This window comes from Cyrtonyx montezumae, unplaced genomic scaffold (genome assembly GCF_038088225.1).
Source record: "Cyrtonyx montezumae isolate F1298 unplaced genomic scaffold, pur_monq_1.0 scaffold_3, whole genome shotgun sequence".
NCBI lineage: Eukaryota > Metazoa > Chordata > Aves > Galliformes > Odontophoridae > Cyrtonyx > Cyrtonyx montezumae.
Window position 1 is genome coordinate 114,593,381 of NW_027072034.1, and position 19,708 is coordinate 114,613,088.

The 19,708-nt window shown below is 40.1% G+C and overlaps 1 protein-coding gene across 1 annotated transcript in view; it reads right to left on the reverse strand.

Moving 5' to 3' along the window:
- POLR3B (RNA polymerase III subunit B) overlaps positions 1–19,708 on the reverse strand; it is a 69,587-nt gene that overhangs the window by 12,815 nt on the left and 37,064 nt on the right. The window contains exons 20-24 of the mRNA XM_065743073.1: positions 13,888–14,097; positions 11,912–12,070; positions 11,056–11,173; positions 9,726–9,868; positions 131–234 (exon numbers count right to left, since the gene is read on the reverse strand). Of these exons, the coding sequence (XP_065599145.1) occupies positions 131–234; positions 9,726–9,868; positions 11,056–11,173; positions 11,912–12,070; positions 13,888–14,097 (734 nt within the window). The remainder of the gene's footprint in view (positions 1–130; positions 235–9,725; positions 9,869–11,055; positions 11,174–11,911; positions 12,071–13,887; positions 14,098–19,708) is intronic.

Genomic DNA, 19,708 nt, shown 5'->3' on the forward strand with positions numbered 1-19,708 from the left:
GAGTGGCACAAGGACTGAAGAACGTTCATTCTGCAACTGTATCACTCTCACACAGTTTTGTTTCTGGCTAATCCACTTCATTTCCTCTATTGTTGGACACTGCCTCTTTAATGACAACGTAGCCACTAACCGTCATACGCGATGGGAAGCCGTGAGGGTTCATTATGATATCTGGACAGATTCCTGTATCACAGAACGGCATGTCCTCCTGAGGAACAATCAGTCCACACACTCCTGCAGAAGAGAGAACATTTCAATTCACCAGCAGCAAACCACCAGCAGGGCTGACGCCTCATCACCAGATTTTCTTCAGTGTTTTTCTCCTCCTCTCTTTCTCATGGATCACTTTTTACCCAGATTCATTACCGTGACCACTGCTCAGACCTGCAGGCTGGAAGAGAGCCCTTGTGACAAGACTGGCTGCATTAGCATAGCCCTGCATAATGTTCCCTGTGATGTGTCAGCTAGCAATAAAGGAAGAAAGCTTCAGAAACAGTTTTCGGATGCAACCAGAAGCTTCTGACGATCTGGAACATCTTAAGTGAAACCTATTTTTTTAAAGCTGATTCTATAGTTATCTGGAAAAACAAAATGAAGAAACTGGGTGTCTTACATCATCTTTCTGGACACACAGGATGACTGCTGATTCAGAATCTATCACATGCATCTTCACTAAATGCTTAATGAAGTTGGGATTTGATGGGAGCTGGGGGCAAATTAGGGGAAAATACAAAAAGCCAACATTTTTACAGGTAGTGTTCATTTGTTGAGAAAGACTGCTCTCGATGAATTACAAAGTACAACCACTCCTTATGCTGTCTGTACTTTGTCAGCCCCTGAACACAAATTGTAACTTCCAGAGAAGTTCTGAAAGTGCTTTTTGGTCTCGCTGGGTGCAAAATAAAAGAACAGAAAAAAACTAGACTAAAATTACTTACGACACGTTAAGCAGAAGCATGAAAACTCACTTAACTGTTTATCATGCATTGTGACATTTTCCCTTCTAGCCTTACCACTGAATTCTGCAGATCAGAACACTGTGACTGTAAGTGACCCAGAGAACTAACGTACAACTTCAAGCACTTTAGGCCATACTCCTTCAAGCCAATGCTACCGTTTGAGCAGCCACTGGCAGCACAGGGGCTCCTGAGGGCCGGGGGTGCTGGGCACATCCCCAGGAAGGCAGCCCCAGCCGCCAGCACGCAGGGGGATGGCGGCGGCGGCTCAGGAGGAAGCAGCAAGGCAGGGAGAGGTGCACCAACAGCAGCCAACGGAGTGGGAATGGTAAGTATGGGGGGAGGGACGGGAAGGATGAGAGCGTCTGGGTGGGGGGGGGGGTAGCGTTTAGTTTTTAAACTTACTGAAATTAATTTACACTGATCCGTTATGATAAAGCAGCAGCACCCTTCTATTCTCCCCACCAAGTTGCTGAAAATGAAAAGGAAAACAAAAACCAAAACCCACGCTTCCTGTGCACACAAGTTGTTCATCCTACATTTATGTACATAAATACGTTATTGCAGGCATATTACGGCACTCGTGTTGTGCCTTATTCCCATCTACTTCTAAGAAAGTATTAGGCTACATCTGGACTTCGGGGCACCTGTAAGCCAAAAATTAAATCTTAGCTAACTTAAAATTACTTTAGGCTCTGAAAACCTTTTATATGCCACGCTGGTTCCCATAGCAGACAGCCACTGTGTTGTTTGTTTTGTGTGAAAGTGAATGATAAAAGATCCATGAAATCGACACAGAAAGGCAGAACAGCAGAAAGAACTGAGGGCTCTCCATCATAGCGGCTTCTACCCTCCGCTGACTTGCGGAACAATGGGACCTACACACCCAACTGCAGATCTAACACAGCTGTGCATTTCATTAGATGAAGAGCACTAGTGACACAAGTAAATAATTAACTTATTCTGGTCCGCTGGCTGTGGTTATGAGACCAGTCATAGCTGACAGATTTTAATACAAGTTAACACAAAGACAGCATAATGAGCTTAGAAGTTAAAAACAAAATATTTAGCATCCAGCAATGGGAAGCTTGGTAGGCCTTTTATAAAGTTTCTGTTATAGCCAAAAAAAAAAAAAGAAAGAAAGAAAGAAAGAAAAAAAGGGAAAGCTACGAAACCTCAGCTTAGAGAGTCCACATTTTAAGAAGTTGCTGAGTTTAGGGAGCAGATCTACAGCACGTCCATCTGTGTTTAGAGAACAGAATGGAGAGCAGCTTCTCTCCATGTCTCAAGAAAGTTTATCTTTCCTCCTAAGGAGCTATTTACAAACCTGAAAGGCACCTTCCTACACACAACACAACTTCTAAAAGCAAGTAGCTGCAACTTGCTCCAAAAGGTGAACTTGATTTGTTTTGCAGTCTCTCTCTGTTACAGGCTCTTCAGAGATCAGCTAACGGCTGCAGGTCTGCTCTGTGAGCTCCTGACTCTGCTGCTCCTTTTCAGCACCGATTGCTGTGCCAGGGTTTGCAGCAGGGCAACAAAATGCCAGTTTGCATTGCCAAGCAGCTGCAAAAAATTGATCGAGTGAATTAATCCATTATAAGTGGAATAATCACTTGAAATTGGTTCATAAAACAGTAAAGGAGAAAAGGGGAGGCTGGATTTAAGAGTCTCAAGTTCCAAACGCTGTCCCGTGCAGCACCAACTACATTTCAGAGTCGAGCTGCCTGGCTATTCCCCATGTAATATCCATAAACAGCACACACTCAAACCCGTACTTCATTTTGTTCTTACTATGGCTTTTTAAGATTTCCTGATTGCTACTCATTCTCACTACTCACATGAAAATTGCTCCCCAGCTTTCACATAAGACAAACAGAATTACTTGGTCTCACTCCTCTCCCCTCAGCACACATTTTTATGTGCTGCACATGGAATCTGGCAATACAGTTTTAGTCTAAATGCTGTATTCCAATGGGCCTGAATCTCTTTGCACCTGTAACACTGTGAAGTTCTTGTCTAGGACCAGAATCAAAGACTAATAAAGCAGAAAAGTCAGCAATTACTTTTCCAGACGAAACAAACGCCATGCTGTTGTACGTCGCTCAGTAAATGCCAGCCCTGACCAGGCTGACAGCCCCATCCTTCCATAAGGCTCTCTGCATCCCAGCACCCTGCACCTCCACACAGCCCTGCAGGACACAGAGGTCTCTCACCCCTTTGCTCCATTCCTCAACAGGAGACATTCCCATTTCCAGAACCAGTGCCTGTTCTGCAGCCCACTGACAGCCACAAGCGGCAAAGGGAGGCAGGAGGGGGCAGGGTCCGGAAGGAGGTATGGGAAAGCTCTGTCAGGTGCCCTGTACACACATACACACCAAATGAAAAGAAAAAAAAAATCAAATAAGTCAAAACACCCTAATATAGAAAACTAATTACTAGCAGCAGGAGGGGCATTAGAGAGCTAAGGAGATGAAGTGAATGGAAGCAGCAAGTAATACCAGCTCCTATCAGCAAGACAAAAAGAAGTGCATTGCTAAGTGTCCCTGTTTGTTTATTCCAATGGCAGAACAGCTCAAACTAACTGAAAAGTGCCTATTTCAGGTTTGCCATACTTTGGAAGTACTCCTGAGAAAAACGACTATGCCATGCAATAAAGAAGACGGGTACCTACAGCACAGCACCACGTACTGCGGGCAAGCAACCAACTGATGGGCAATTATGGAAAAGGTTAAGCAAAAATGTACATCTGCTTCAGAACTCTGACTGCACGCCACGATGGCTAACTAAGCACAAAACAACTCCAGAAGAGGAAAGTGCTGTATCACCCGAGCTTTGTTCAATATGGAATCACTCGCTGATCTATCGTATCACTTGCTAGATCCCATTTGACATAAGAAGTAAAGAACGGAATTAAAATTAACAGATAAATAATGCATAAGTAAACTTGATTAGTTTTCTTATTAAAAACATCACTCTAAATGAGAGGAGGTGCTAGAAGACAATACAGTTTGTACACTGCTTTCCCATGAGCTGCTGAATGGTCTGATGTGATAAATTTGCATAGTCTGAAGCACACAAAGAGCTGATTAATTGAAACCCTTACAATGCTTCTGGAAGCAGCTATTGTAAAACAATAACCATAGGAACTTTACAAAATACACATGGCTGAATGAGTCAAGAGCTTAATAAAATGTGTGTTCAGGATACACTATTTGGAAACAGAATTAGAGATTTTTATTCTGTGCCATAAAATGCTAAATCACCCTAATTTCAGAGGTTCAGTTGGGGATTTAGTGAAGAGGTCAGAAGGTTACCTGTTTGCTGCTTGAGATAAAAAAATGCTGTGATTTTCTTCTTAAGCAAGCACGCTAAGCAGCGGTCTCGTGGAAAATAAACAAACAAAGCCTGTAAGGGAAGTTTTAATGACATTCTGACATCTCCTTTTCTCATGCTCAGCTTCTGAAGATGAAAATAAGGAAAGAAATTCCTACTTTCCCAATGTCCAATAAACACTAATCAACTCACATTCCTACAGTCACTAACAGCAAATTCTTTTTAATGCCACTTCAACCATTTAATTCCTATAAGCTCACCAACGTGTTATTAGAGATAACCCACCAGGCCTGATTTGCAACGTGGGAAAAGGACACGAGTCATGATTTAAAGCTAGCATCTCCGTTTACACACTCTACTTATGTGTACTGCACAAGCGTGCACTGAAAGGACAAAGATGGGTTGTTAGCTATGAATTCAGGCAAGCACGAGGCAGATGCCCAAAACCAGTAATAATTTTAGAAAGTAAGCAAGGTCAGACTTTGGTATATAAATGGTATTGTAATGAAGTTTATGTAGTTGACAATGCCATGAATGGATTTTGTTTTGACACTAAAGAACACGGTTCATTTAGGAAAACAAAGAGCATCTTTCATGAATTTAAACTCGTTTCCTTGTCTTTAGAGTTGTTTAAGTGCAGATACTTCAGAAAGGTTTAATCCTTTATCTTAGATCTTCAGCTATTAAAAAGCTTCTGTTTGCCAGTTCAAACAATCTCTTGCTTAAATACAGTTTTTCCACTCCTCAGGAATACTGTGCAGTATTGCTGCTTAGTTCTGTGATCTACGGGACCTTTGTTGGAGGTGTTAATCCTTTTTCACATGAGAGACTGAGAAATGTTCTTTCAGAGAAGTGATATATTGCTTTTTTCACATCAAAGGAGCCCAACTTTTTCCTCATTGTGACTTGTAGCAAAGTGAGAGGAAATCTGGAAATATAATAATTTAGTCTGTATGGAACTCAGATGAAGCTTCTTTAGCTTAACAATCCTTTAGCCTTCTGAGCTTTGAAAAGTGAATTTACTTGAAGAATGCAAGATTAAAAAACAAAATAATACACCAAAAAAGCTCCTTTATCCTTCTGAAAAATGTATGATGCAATATAGTTAAAGCAAAGACCTACAGCTTAAGATAAGTCCTCTCTGGTACATATATATTTATTCCTGGAACATTAGAAGCTTAAGGCCTTTACAAACTAAAGGGATAGTCCTATTCCCAAAATCTTATTGCAACATCCTGTTTGAAGACAAATACTGAGATAGCACAGAATACTTGCTGGTGGGTTTCAGAACACAACGTGACAGCCTAACTTTCCTCCTTCTCGTGTACTTTGTTGACGAGTCTCAAAGGGAAGGAGAGTATTTTCCAGGCAGTTTGGCAGAAGTGCACTTAAAGCATGGACTTGGATGAAAAGAGTGGACAGACCAGGAAGTGGTGACCCTTGCCCATACAGTGTTGACATGGGAGACGACACAAAGCAAGTAGCAAATACAGATGCAGTGGCATAGATCTAAATTATTACAGGGGCCTACCAAGTCTACATGCATATTTAATGAAAGGCTCTTCTGTAACAAAAGGCTAAAGCTGGTTTGTGAGATTTAATCTGTTGTATACCAGGCACTTTCCAATTCTGTTACTCTGCTTCCTTCTGCCCAAGTGACAAAGTATACCTTTAGAATACAAATCAATTTAGAATAGTGAAAAAACACTGAAAAAAGCTTTGAGCAATCTTGTAATTTGCCCATATACAATTATTTTAAAACTATGCCCACAATATCACGAAATCAAATCTCATCTTCACACACTCTCTCTAGAAAATAAAAATACTGACAATAGAAAAAGGACAGAAATTTGCTTTCTCTCCTTGCTAAACTGAGGTACTTGTTTAAATGGCTCTATGATGGGCTTAAAACTAACACTCACGAACTGAACCTGAAGAGGTAATCAGCTGCATTCAGACTAAGAGAGAACAAATTCAGGGCTAATTAAAAATTCTCTCAACATAAAGCATTAAACCATTAGTACCATGATTTCTGTTTCACAGTTGCTTGTATTCTTCTGCTACAACAAATCGTTCTCTGATTCAGTGTCAGAGAAAGAAGGACAATACCAGCTATAATTTTAACAGCTAGCACAGGAGATTTCCCCCCTCTTCATAGCTTTTGTTGCCTGTAATCTACCATTAATGACAGTATCCAGTTCCTCACTGTATGCTGAAGTTGCAAAACAGCAACCTTCAGCGTTCTTATCAGTATTTCTACGTATCTAACATATTTATCTTCTCCCCAAGCACATTTCTCCTTTCCACCACTCTTTGTAACATTTTTTTTCTTTTGAAGTACTACAAGACAATAAACTGTAAAGTCTGCTACCGGTAAGGGTATACATCCCAGTAGGATATAACAATTTAGAACATGCCAACTCTGCAGATCACAAGAGATGATTACAGATTGATGTACCAGACAGCTAACAAGGACATGCCTGCAAAATCTGTAACACAACTGTTGCAGTGTTCCCACTCTTACGGCCCCATTGAGTGGAAAGGGATATCTGGCATTCTGAATAACTGATGCTGTTGGCCTAAAACACGGATACACGGCACGTCAGTCATTCTAACCTGATGGGGGAAAAATATATATATATTATTAACACTATCTTTTTGAGATTTTAAGGAAAACACTATGATTAAAGTACTGTGATTACAGCGTATGCATTTGACCACAAATATCAGAGTTTGACAAGTTGCAAGAATACCCAGTGAGACGGCTCTCCTTCAAGACCTCTAAACTAAGTCTCTCTATACTGGGAGATGCCTTATGTACATTCAGTGGTATGGAAGGCCCTCTGCCACCTAACACTATATCCAGTCCTTCCATCATTCTTCCCCTTCTTGCCCTCCAATGAATCTCAATTTGTAGAGAATTCTTCTTCTTGGTTTTTGGAGATGTATGGCAAACAGTTCCATTTTAATGTTGTTCAACTATTTCAATTAGATGCACTTCAACAGCCCAAGCCAGGAGATAACAATACCTGCTAACTTTTTTCATGCAAGATAAATATTTGTCATGATTAACCTAGTAGCTTCTTTACTATAACATACCATTTTTTTTTATTTTAATAAGAAAAATTGTCACGTGAAGCTAAAATGCCACATTATGTCTATAAGGAGAATAAGCCAATTAGATGAAGTCCAAAAAAGGTATGAAGAAATGGGCTTTGCTATAAAACAGTCGTAAGCTTAAAGTATGACATGCCTCCTTTGTGTCTTAGATTTTAAAACTATTTCAAACAAATTCCACAAGAAATCTTTATGAAGGAGAAAGAAAGGAATGGAGTAGCTGAACTATCCCAACTGCTCAAGTCTTTCAGTTTATCTCTTAAGCTAATGATCTTCCTTCTCATTTACAGAAATTACCCTATATGGCTGTCGAGCAAGAACTGGACAGGATTTTAAAGGGAAAGCCAAGAATGCATTGCTGCTTCTTTACTTTTTTGAAGCCTCCCATAGGGATCTTTTCCTCAGACACTTGAGGAAACAGTGGAAATCACTTCTGTTTTTAGATTGATAGCCATCCTGAAAATACAATTAGGATAAATATTTCAACGTTCATTAGAAGGGTCTCCATTTCTTACAACAGCAGAACAACCAATAGGACTTCTTTAGAATAGAGGTTAGAGTAGTGAAGTTATGAGCCTATGGGAAGACATCTACACCACTGTTAAGGTAAGGATGGTCATGGAGAGAGTTAGAAGTCCCTGAGAAAGCCTGCATGCTGTACTCCATAGAAAATATAAAGAACGTGAGGTAACGTATTTGCTAACAACAGGCTTTATGACTAATGACTGCATTTTGTACCCACTTAACCTCTTTAAATTGTCAAGTATGCCCTAGGTATATGTCCTAATCACCAAATTGGGGGACTACAGACTCGAGGATTACTACGGTTAGCCTGGTACCTCATGGCAGGGGTGCAGCCTTTCACTGTCATTACACCAGGCCACCCTACTGTCATTCACACTTACATACTTACACAGCTTAAGAAAATCAGAATGGACTTTATATGTAAATGAAGTAGCAAACAGTGGCATGGAGCACTTCAAACATGAATTCTCACCAGTGTCTGGGGTTATTTGTAACTAGCTGCTCTTCACACTCCCTTCAATCACACATGCACAGAATAGTGCTGAAGAAGATTCCATTTAAAAGAACTTGATACCATCTATGTTGTGCTGACACCCATTGCAGTTTCACCCCATTACACTGGCTCGAGTCTTCATACAGATGTTGCACTCTCTGCTGCTTGACTCTACTGCCCACATTTCTCCAGTTCTGCTCCAATAACACACAGGTGTTTCAAATCTAGAGAGTCCTCCATTATTTCCTCAGTTACTTCCCTCTCCCTTCCACACAGACCTCTTAGACAGAAGTTGGTATGTTAACATTGAATGCTGAGGTTCCAGTTCCTCAGAAATAAAACTAGGGAAGTATAGATTTTGTTGTTTAAGGTAGTATCACATTTGTCCAGTAACAGGAGAGAAGCGTATGCGCCGCAATGGAAAGGATTTGGTAATACCAACTTCTTTCCTTCCCCATTGCTTAGTCTCACATCAGATGCAATGATCTCAGTGAGACTAAACAATGCTTTTAAACCAAAGTAGGATATAAATAAGTACTGAGAATACAACATTCAAGTCACAGGTTTAGTACAGCACACATAGCGGGGCAAGAGGTCATGCTAGATTTCTAAATTTCTAGATTTTCCATGTGCACACATGAAAAAATTGACTAATAGACAAAATCAGTCCCATATTGAGACCACAGGGAACAAAACATGTTTGTAGATCATTTACAGTTACACTGTTTTCAGTCACTTCTTTCATGACGCTCCTCCCGTGCACCCCCAGCACTTGGAGATCCAGAGAGGATATTCCAAGACATGTTTTATTGACATTAATGTCAAAGGGAGTTCACTGTTATCTTCAACAGATAGGGAAACAGGCTTCTAACTTTCATTTTATATTTAATTTTCAACACTGGAGATCATCATCTCAGTTTGAAGATCAAGAGGTGCCCCAGATCACATCCTATCTCTAGTCTTTTCTGTTCATGTCTTCTCACTCTTTCCTTTACTGTCTTTCTTGATAACACATTGACAAGTCTATCTAAAATCAAATTCACATTTAGAAAAACAAAATCCTGCTCTTATTCAAAAAGGACATCTATCCTACTTTCCAGGTTCATATGTCAACAGTTTTGTTTGCCAATTTCTCCTTCACTTCCAGAAACATAATAGCTACATTAGACAGACAACCAATAAGGAATTCATCTACCACCGCAATCATCAAAGATCCAAATCAATCAATAGAAACATGCACGATGCATGTATGTGGTGGGAATACTCAACATGCATTTATTTTTATTGAATAAATAGCTTACCTTTCTGCCCATGCCGGCTGCTAAATTTATCCCCAATTTCTGGACGCCTCGTTTGCCTCAACAACATTTTGATCAAGAAAGCATCCTCTGCATTTGATGAAATCATTACTTTTTCAATATAAGAATCAGTTGCACCTTTATAGCTAGTGAAAGAAGATAAAATATGAGATCTATATTTACGAACAAAAGAAGTTAAAAACAAATACCTGTTTATTGTTAAGTTTCTGGCTGAAGTGCAGTATTAATGGGGCCATATATAATGTATATAATTATTATATACACATTACACATTATATATATAATGTATATATAATTTAAGAACAAAATGAAGGCATAATATCACATACAGGTATAGAAACGAATCCTGGGCAGAACACAGTATGGGATACAGAAAGAGATGAACTTTGCAAGTATCACCTGAGTTTATGCAGCAGAAGACATGGAGATAAATTACAGAATGAGGTTATATCACATATTAATACCTTATGTAGGAGATCATTTTGTCTGTTTTTCCAGTAGCTGAGATAGTTGAACTACGAGACCTAAACTTAGAGCCCTGTGTGCATAGCTCTATCTAGATAATTATCCTGTTATATCACTTCTTCATCAGTATCTTGTAGGAGTACATTCTCAGCTCTCTATCGGTTACAAATCACAAAGAAGTGCAGCATGGCTATTTCTGCCTTTCTGACCAGGACAACTATTGTTTGCCTTAGTCTCCTGGTAATTTACCAATGTACCAAGGTTATTCCTGACTCAATAGTAAAAAAAACCCTTCGTGCATTCTAATTAAAATGTTTTACTACAAAGTTTTCACCTTAGAACTCTCCTGATCTTTCAGGACATTAAAGGAAAAAGATCTTAACTCTCCTTTCCTATACATTTGGTGCCTTGGTAAAGGCCATCTGCTTGGAGTGGCCAGAATGGGCTGACCATCAGTGAACATCAGCCTCTGAGATAGGAAGGCCTCCATCTTCTGAACTCCTACCCAGCAAAGTGAGGGTTCAGCAGCAGTCAGTGTTTTCTGAGAGTCTGCATGGAGGAAATGCTCTCCCTCACTAAGCATACATATGTTCCCAGCCCTCTGCACTCCCTCACTAAGCAGACATATATTCTCAGCCCTCCACCCATTCTGCTTCTCTCCTGTTTCTATGTTGCTTAAGCCATGTGTGACTCCACTCCCTGCTCCCAGTGTCATCACTTCTTCCTTGATTCTCCTGGGAAACAACTCACTGATTCCTCTCTATACACACTTCCAAGATAATTCTTGCACAGGGGTACCTTGCCTTTATGCTACCTTCCCCAAGTAGAAACTTAAGATGCAACATACATAACAGGCACATCTTTGTACTGTGGCTGCTGTGGCACGCTGCTTCCTTCCAGAGGTGTCTGGGTCACTGTTGGCATTGATTTGTTCACAAGGACTTGCTTATTTTCTACTTTTTCACCTACATCAAACAGAAAAGAAAACTATTAAAAATGTATCTGGCTACCTAAATACTTTTGAAGCTATAGAATAAGGTATGCTGGAAGATAAACAGTAAGTAACATCTCCAGGAAGTAGGTCGTGTTATTTTATTGAATATTCATAGAATCACAGAATCAACAAGGTTAGAAAAGACCTACAAGATCATCCAGTCCAACCGTCCACCTATTGCCAATAGTTCTCACTAAACCATGTTCCTCAACACAACATCTTAAACGTTCCTTGAATACCTCCAGAGTCAGTGAATCCACCGCCTCCCTGTGCAGCCCATTCCAGTGTCTGACTACTCTTTCAGAAAAGTAGTATTTCCTAACATCCAGCCTGAGTCTTCCCTGGAAGCAGTAAAGAACTACAATATTAAAGGTCTGCCATTTTGGCAGTAAGAAGAGTACTACTTCTAACCTTTCCATAGATTTGCTGTTACGGACTCATCGTATAAACTCTTCTACTTAAACAAAAACCTCTCTTTCCCATCTCCCCTCATCAAAAAACCAACCAACCAACACATCCACAATGTCAGGTACCATATCGTTTTCACAAACCAACATTTCAAAATTTTCCACTATAGTATCGTCTACTACAAGAAAAAAAGTACATTAAGAATAAAACAAGGTGCACAAGAAATATTAGCAGAGTGTAGAGTGTTAACATCTACTTCAGATTCAGTAGGTGCCATGACTAAACGTGCAGTCTGACGTACCAGGGGAGCAGATACCATCAGCATCTAAAATTTCATGACGCCAGATTGGTTTGCGAGTTGCTGCATCCAACATCGGACCCATTACTTTGTCGAAGGTCTGATTTGTGTAACGCTTCAGTGTACACTTGGCATTCTTATACACGAGACACCTTCCAAAACCTAAAATACGACACAGTATGACATGTGTTGAAACACATGCTAAGCTATGAAATAACGTATTTTTAACAGATTATTCATCATCGTGAATATGCATACCTACCATCGCACAGACACCTAGCAGTAAAATCAGATCATACATGCTATTATTTTTTAAACACATGACTACAAAACAACTGTAAAGTTGTGCCAACCCCTTCTATACTTCTACGCACACACACACTCACACACACCATTTTTCTTATCTTTGGTGATCCACACAGAGACAATACCATAGGAGGAGATGTTTAAACAGGATAAGAACACCCCCACTTCCTTTTGGTGGGCTTAAGGAACTCAAACTTTTACCTGTGCTTGTGGCTGACAAAGGCAAGCTTACCGGGAAAGCAGTAAGTGAGTGTTTTGTACATCATTCCACTTTCTTCCAGTTTCAAGAACTATGAATTACATATAATTTCTATGTATGCACACAAACATACACATGAATATAAATATAATTACATGTAAATAGAGTTGGCTCATTTAGATGAGAGAAGTAGCATCTCTAGATGTCTCTCTCTAGGTGCAGCAAGTAGCAACACTTCTAAACACTTCCATCACACTTAAGAGTTACAGACAGCCAAGAGCAGTGCTTTCTAACAATCCTATGTTATTTCAGTCCATTTGAAAGATGGCTGTGGCCACATACAGTACACCCATATTATTAGATTATGTCAAGTAACTCCTGTCAGGCACCACAGCTCTCCCTGTAAATGCTACCAGTCTACCAGAAAAGAAAACATTCACTTTTAAATCATGCCTGTTGTTGTTTTAGAAAAGGAGGCATAAATTAAACACGTCAGACATTAATGCCAAAGATACATGGCTAAGAATACTATTATTGCTGCCTAGCAACTAGGAGGAACAGTGTGTGGGGGGAATAAAGTCATGGAAGAAACTGATTTTGGCCACCCGAAACTAAAACCGATTTGATCACACAGCATTACATCTCCTCTCAAGGGAATTTACTGAGGAGAGAGAGGAGACACCAAATTTTCAGGGAGCTCTCTTCTATACCCCAGCAGCATTAACATAAAGCACTGAGATTGGTGGAGAGGGTGACACAGGCCAGAATAGGACAAATACAGATTTCACACTGTTAGATCCTATTCGGTGCTTACGTACATTGAAAGACACTGCAGTGCATTGATTTTACTTTTTTACTCTTAAAGGAAGCAAGAAATGAACTTATATCTCAGAATAAATATTATTTTATATGAGGCAATACTATTATTTTCCCTCAGAAAACAAGCAATACTGCTACTGTGCCCTCAGAGCACCAAGATCACAGTGACACAAAATACCATGCATTACACTCACTTGCTGAATACACGCAAAAATCTGGTTTTTATCTATTGCTTTCATCACTGACAAAAATGATGAGACCTCTGTCAGTACTGATGAAAGGCTCAGCCAACCATCTAGAAAGCAAGTACCACAGGTGTTTTATACAATACCTTATTTTATTTTTATTTTTTGCAAGCTAAATATTTTCAAAGAGACCATCCGTTTTTACTTGAGGTCAAAAGCTAGTCATAGGTTCTTATAATATTCACACTCAAGAGTTTATTCACATATTTAAAACTTCATCCAACTATTACAACCATAGAATTACAGTCACTGTGCACACACAAAACAAAAGCACTCAAAGCAGTTTTGAAGATGAACTGTTTCTAAGAGCAATAAAATGTATTATATGATAACACCATGAGACAACAAGGTTATTAAAGTAGGTATTGCAGCGCACAGTGGAGAAGTGGGAAGCAACTGGTGGTTCTTACCTCTGTCCAAAGAAGCTTTGTTTAGGACAAGAGCATCTTCAATGTCATAACCACTGTAGCTCATGACAGCAACTGTGGCATTCTGCCCAGCAGGCAGTTTCTCAAAATCTATCAATTCAATTGTTTTTGTTTTTACCATTGGCTTTTGTGGATAGGCTAGAAGATACATAAGAGTATCTATCCTGTTTCTTTGATTGTATCCAATAGTACCTGTAGGTAACAGAAAAGCAACATTCTGAACATCAGCGGGTTTCCTAGAAACGTTTTAGCTAAAATATTAACAACGTGCATAGAAACTAAACTCACGAAAGGAGGAATTTCATCTAATAAGATAAAATTCTTTACAAAAAAAAAGTTAAAATGAAAAAATCATACAAGACACTGAAGCAAAACAACTTTACATTGTTATACTCAGGTAAAGCTCCTAGTGGTTTCTTATTTTAAACTTTCAGAAAGATTTTTTTCTCCCACCCAGGGAAAACCTTAGCATCAAGACAAAAATAACAACAAAAGAAATCAAACTGTTGTCTTCTATGACCAAATGCAAATAAGAGTCTTTTAAAATCATGATACTGAATAACATAACAGTACAAGTATTAAGTTTGTTGTTACTGTTCTAACAGCTACAGAATTTTTAAGAGCCAAAACTGTGACCCAAAATCTCATCAGAATCAATAGAAAGAATCATAGTGAGTTCAAGAGGAACTCTGGATCGATCTCTTTGTCTTCTACTCCATATTTTCTTCCTCTTTCTGGGCAATAATTAGTTTAATGGCAGCCTGTGTTAGAGTGTCACAAAGCATGAACAAAGCACACAGTTAGCAGCAGCCAAGACTGATTTACTTTCTGAAATTAGAGACATCGTTGCTAGAAAGACTACAGTAGAAGTTCATCCACAATACATTTGTCTTTCTACATGAAATTAATTTTAAATTTACAGTTCAGAATTCAATCCTTTGTATAGACCTCCCAGCTTGAGGCTGAAATTTTTGGCCCTGTCCCATCAGACTGACAGAGTGTCTTCTGAAATCTGAGGAAAAAATAATTAACACCCAGCAGGGAAACATAAACTGTTGTGTAGCAGAACAAAAGTTAGGGCAATCATATGTTATTAGTTTGCTGTACCAGGACTATGCTGTGTCTCTAAGCAATTAAGAAATTATAGACTGAAAAGTTGAAGCACTAAATATTCTGCAGCACACGTGCTAAGGAACTAAAACCTTTCCAATTTCTCCTGCTATTTCAAAGAGTGGCTTTTCCAAGGAAAAGTCAAAGCAGACTGACTATAATGAAGACTTCACACGGCCAGCATATAACACAACAGAACACAAAGCTGCTCTTAGGCCTTTATGTTTTATATGCACAAACTTGCAATTCCCAACTGTCTGCATTTAAATAAAATGTCTAGAATACCAATTATCTAAATCCAGGCAGCATCACAGGCAGCTCCAAAGGCCTACTGGGCTGCTACTTCAGATCTCTGAATCACCACAGGTCGATACTCAACCCTCCTCAGGGATGAGAACAAGGAGACCCCTCGACAAATAACTTCCAAAACAAATGTCTCATAAACCATCTTGCATGCTTAGACTTTTCTTGGTTCTGGGAAGTAAACATGAAGCCACAAGCACAATGTTCTTAAACGCTGGGGACAATTTAATACGCTTGACAGGCTTTACCCACCCCCTGCTTTTGAACAGCTGCTTTCCCATCTTTTTCTTGGAGGAATCACAGAATCACCAAGGTTGGAATAGACCTACAAGATCATCCAGTCCAACTGTCTGCCTATTACCAATAGTTCTCTCTAAACCACGTCCCTCAACACGATGTCTAAACATTCTTTAAATATCTCCAGGGTTGGGGACTCTTTCATCCCAGAGCAGTATTTTCTGCCCAAAGCAAGAAGCAAGCTAATGGAGCCTGGAATTTCCAACACTGAAGACTCTCCCAGTCATCCCTGAACAAGACTCAATACCTGAATGTTCTGTATGTTCGCTTACTTCTGATATTACCCCAGCCTAAGCATAAGATAGTGTTTTCATTTCTATTGCCAAACAAAATGGAATTTTAGATCACTCTTTTATCTCAGCATCTAGAATGAGTAATCTATGTGCTTTCAGGATAGGCTGTCTACTGCACAGCTCATCTTAAAAGTTTTAGACAAATACATTTCCCTGTTGTCAAGAGAAATGTTCTCCTGAGTATACTACACCAGCTTTCTCAAGTTTATATTTTGAAACACATTTTTATACATGCTACACTATAGTTCACTGGTTAGGGATGCCATGACAAGATGAAGTCTGGCATGTTGGATCTTAGCAAAATTTGCTCTTTTATACTCTAGTAGCAACCTGAGTAAGTCTCTTACATCTCAGGGTTTACAGATGACATGCTCATGTATTTCAGGTAATTCAAATTCATATTATTTCTATGTCAGAGTAACAATGCTTCACGTGTTATAAAGGTTCAGATAAGTCTAACAGAACTGTTACTGCTTATCTCAGACGAATACTGACATTACTGAGATTTTGTGCCTCAATAATAAAGTACTCAGGTAATTTTTAGAGCTAAGTGCTGTAGCATATCGAATGGAAAATGTACACATATAGACCATTAGTGGATATCCTAGTGGGAAAGAAACTTTAGTAGAGGACGAATCAAGAGCACAAGTAAAATGATCAACCAAACACCTGAGAGACAGGATGATTGTCCAGAGGCACCTAAACAGGCTTGAGCAGAGCGCCCTGGTAAACCTCATGATGCTCAACAAACCCAAATGTAACCTCCACTACCAATACAAGCTGGCAGATAAAAGGATTGAGCACAGCCCTGCCAAAAAAAGACCTGAGGGTGCTGGTCCATGGCAAGCTGGTCATGAGCCAGTAACGTGCCCTTGCAGCCAAGAAAGCCAATTGTACCCTGGGCTACATCAAAAGGAGTGCAGCCAGCAGGGCAAGGGAGGTGATCTTGCCCATCCTCTCAGTTCTGGTAAGGCCTCATCTGGACTACTGCATCCAGATGTGGAGTCCTCGGTACAGAAGAGACATGGACCTGTTGGAGCTAGTCCAGAGGAGGGCCACAAAAATGACCCAAGAGATGGAACACCTCCCTTACAAGAACAGGCTGAGAGAACTGAAGCTGTACATACTGGAGAAGAGAAGGCTGCAAGGTGAGAGCAGCCTTTCAGTATCTAAAGGGAAACTCAAGGAAAGAAGGGAACAGACTCTTTAGCAGGGTCTGTGGTGATAGGACCAGGGTTTCAAGTTCAAAGAGGGGAGATTTAGGTTATATATATGGAAAAAATGTTTCACAGTGAGAATGGTGAGGCACTGGAAGAGGTTGCCCAGAGATGTGGCTGATGCCCCATCCATGGAGACTTTCCAGGTTATTCAGGATCAGGCCCTGGGCACCCTCATGGAGTTGTGGTGCCCCTGCTCATTGCAGGGGAGCTGGACGATGGCCTTCAGAAATCCCTTCCAACTCTAAGGATTCTATGATTCTATGAAAAAAACATGCCATACATCAGCAACATTTGTCCCAGTTACTGCAATCTAGTGGTCAGATACACAATACCTTCTCTAGTCTGGTCTAACAAACCATAATCTGCTCATTTAAAATTAGGAAGTTTCTGAGGACTGGTGTGCTGGGACAAGACCTGTGTGGGTGATAAAACAAAGGCAGTCACTGGCTTTACTTCTGTTTTTTTCTGTTAAAGAACAAAGCCCTTGCTTGCTTCAGACACAGAGCTGAGAAGAGTAAACCATAACTAAACTTTACTGCAACAAATTCTGCTCATAGTGGCCCACATTTACAATTATTCCAACATCAAGAAACAATTTTTTCATTGGTGATTAGCCTTGTTTAAAGCCAAACACACAAGGTTGACCTGGATAAAACAAATATTTTCTTACTTTTTCCAGCCCTTGGTATATTGTGGATGTGTGTGGATTCTTTTCCTTTTCTCCACTTTCTAACAAGTTGCTTTTTTGTTGTTGTTTTTTTTTCCTTTTGGTGTAAAGCAGCCAGAATAGAAATGCTATGAATCACTATTTAGCATAAGCAGGGCAGTGTTTTTCTGATGCAGAAAGTTCCTGTAACTCACCAGAACATACAGCCAACTAGAATACACATTTATCTAATCCTCTAGTGTATGACTTACAGATTCAATGACAAAATTAACATAGATGTAGAAATCAATCTACTTGAGATATGAATCCAAAGGGATATTACTATATGAGCCAAGAGAAGAACTTTGTGCTTCTGTATTTCCCTTAGTTTCACTATGGATTTTCTACTATTCTGTCCTTAATATGAGCACAAAACAACAGAGTAGGTGAAGGCTGCACTTAAGCATGCAAAGAAGCTCGACATTGACTCACAGAGATTACACATGCTAACTGATCTGGACACTCAGCATCTGAAATAATTCTCCTCACAGTAGAAATATTAAGAGGTCGATCCCAAATATTATGGAAGGAAATATGGCTTGTTCCTGCCCCAGTGGGTGCCTGGTGCCAGGGAGAATTGCTGCAGAAAGGGGCTGCCTCTCAGGGCCCAAGTGCAGCAGCAAAACTGGGCCTGGCCACATGGTAGCAGGCCCAACTGGGAAGAACAGCACAAGCTGGTGTTGCTTTGTTGCTTGCTTTGTTGCCTGCCAATAGGTCAGCCATACAGAATATGGGAACAGTTCAGCTCTCAGCCCACTGAAAAAACAGATCAATGTCCTTGCTCACACCCCCACCTTGCCCCTCAAATATTCTGTTCTTTCACAGGTTGGTCTGTGAAACTGACACCCAAAGTCTTCCTTCCTTGCTCAGACTTGTGTTAAAACATTTGGGTTGGAGCCACCACCACACGCTCTGCAGACCCACACAGCCACCCTCAGAGATAGGCCTGTGCAATACAGTGGACTGCTGGCAGGACTACAGGTGTTTTCATTTCTTACATTAGGCTTTTGTGTAATGCTTCTCAGTAACAGAGGTACAGCACATAAAACCAACCCATTTCCTGCAAGTTAAAGTGACTGAAAAGCTGCATTTAAAATTACACCTCTAATCTCAGGTGCCTTTGATCATTCTAAACATTACTGTACCAACACATGGAATTCAAGCAGTACAGACTCTTGTATGTTAGTCCTAAATATTTCTCAGATTTTAAGCCTCTACTGTTAACTTCTGTGCTGAAATGTCAGCCTTCCACTGGGGGCCTCACAGCTGCTCCTGTATTGCCAGCACAACTTCCCCTCAGTCTCACAGTACAACTCACAGTACAGCATGTGGCAAATTGTCTATGGCAAAAAGTGATTTCAATTTAACTTCATTTCACTGGGATCTATTTTTCTCTTATGTTCAGCATAGCCCCAGTTCTCCAACAAGACAATCCATTCTGAAAGAGAGGTATTTCTCAGTACATTTCACACGTTTGTATTTTAATATCTAACACTCATCAAGGATGTTTTACTGCTGATCTCACTGCACCCTCAGAGACATTCTCCCTTTATCTGTGCTTTCACATCTTTCTCTATGTCTGGTATTTCTAAAAAGGGCCATGGCAGACCAAGCACACAGTCCCCTCCTCTTGAGCACGGGGCTCCCACTGTGCCCCCTGATTTCTGACAGACAGGAATGACACCCATGCACTTGGACATTAGTCTCCAAATGACAGTGTGGACCCTGGAGCCAGTCTGCAATTCTGAGCTAGGGAAAGAAAGAAGGGTGGAGAACTGCAGAAAAGCCTGGGGTACATGGTACAGCATCACATTCCCTCATAAGTAAAGTCTGAACTACATGTAACCTGTTTGAGGATTGTCCTTTAGATCTCA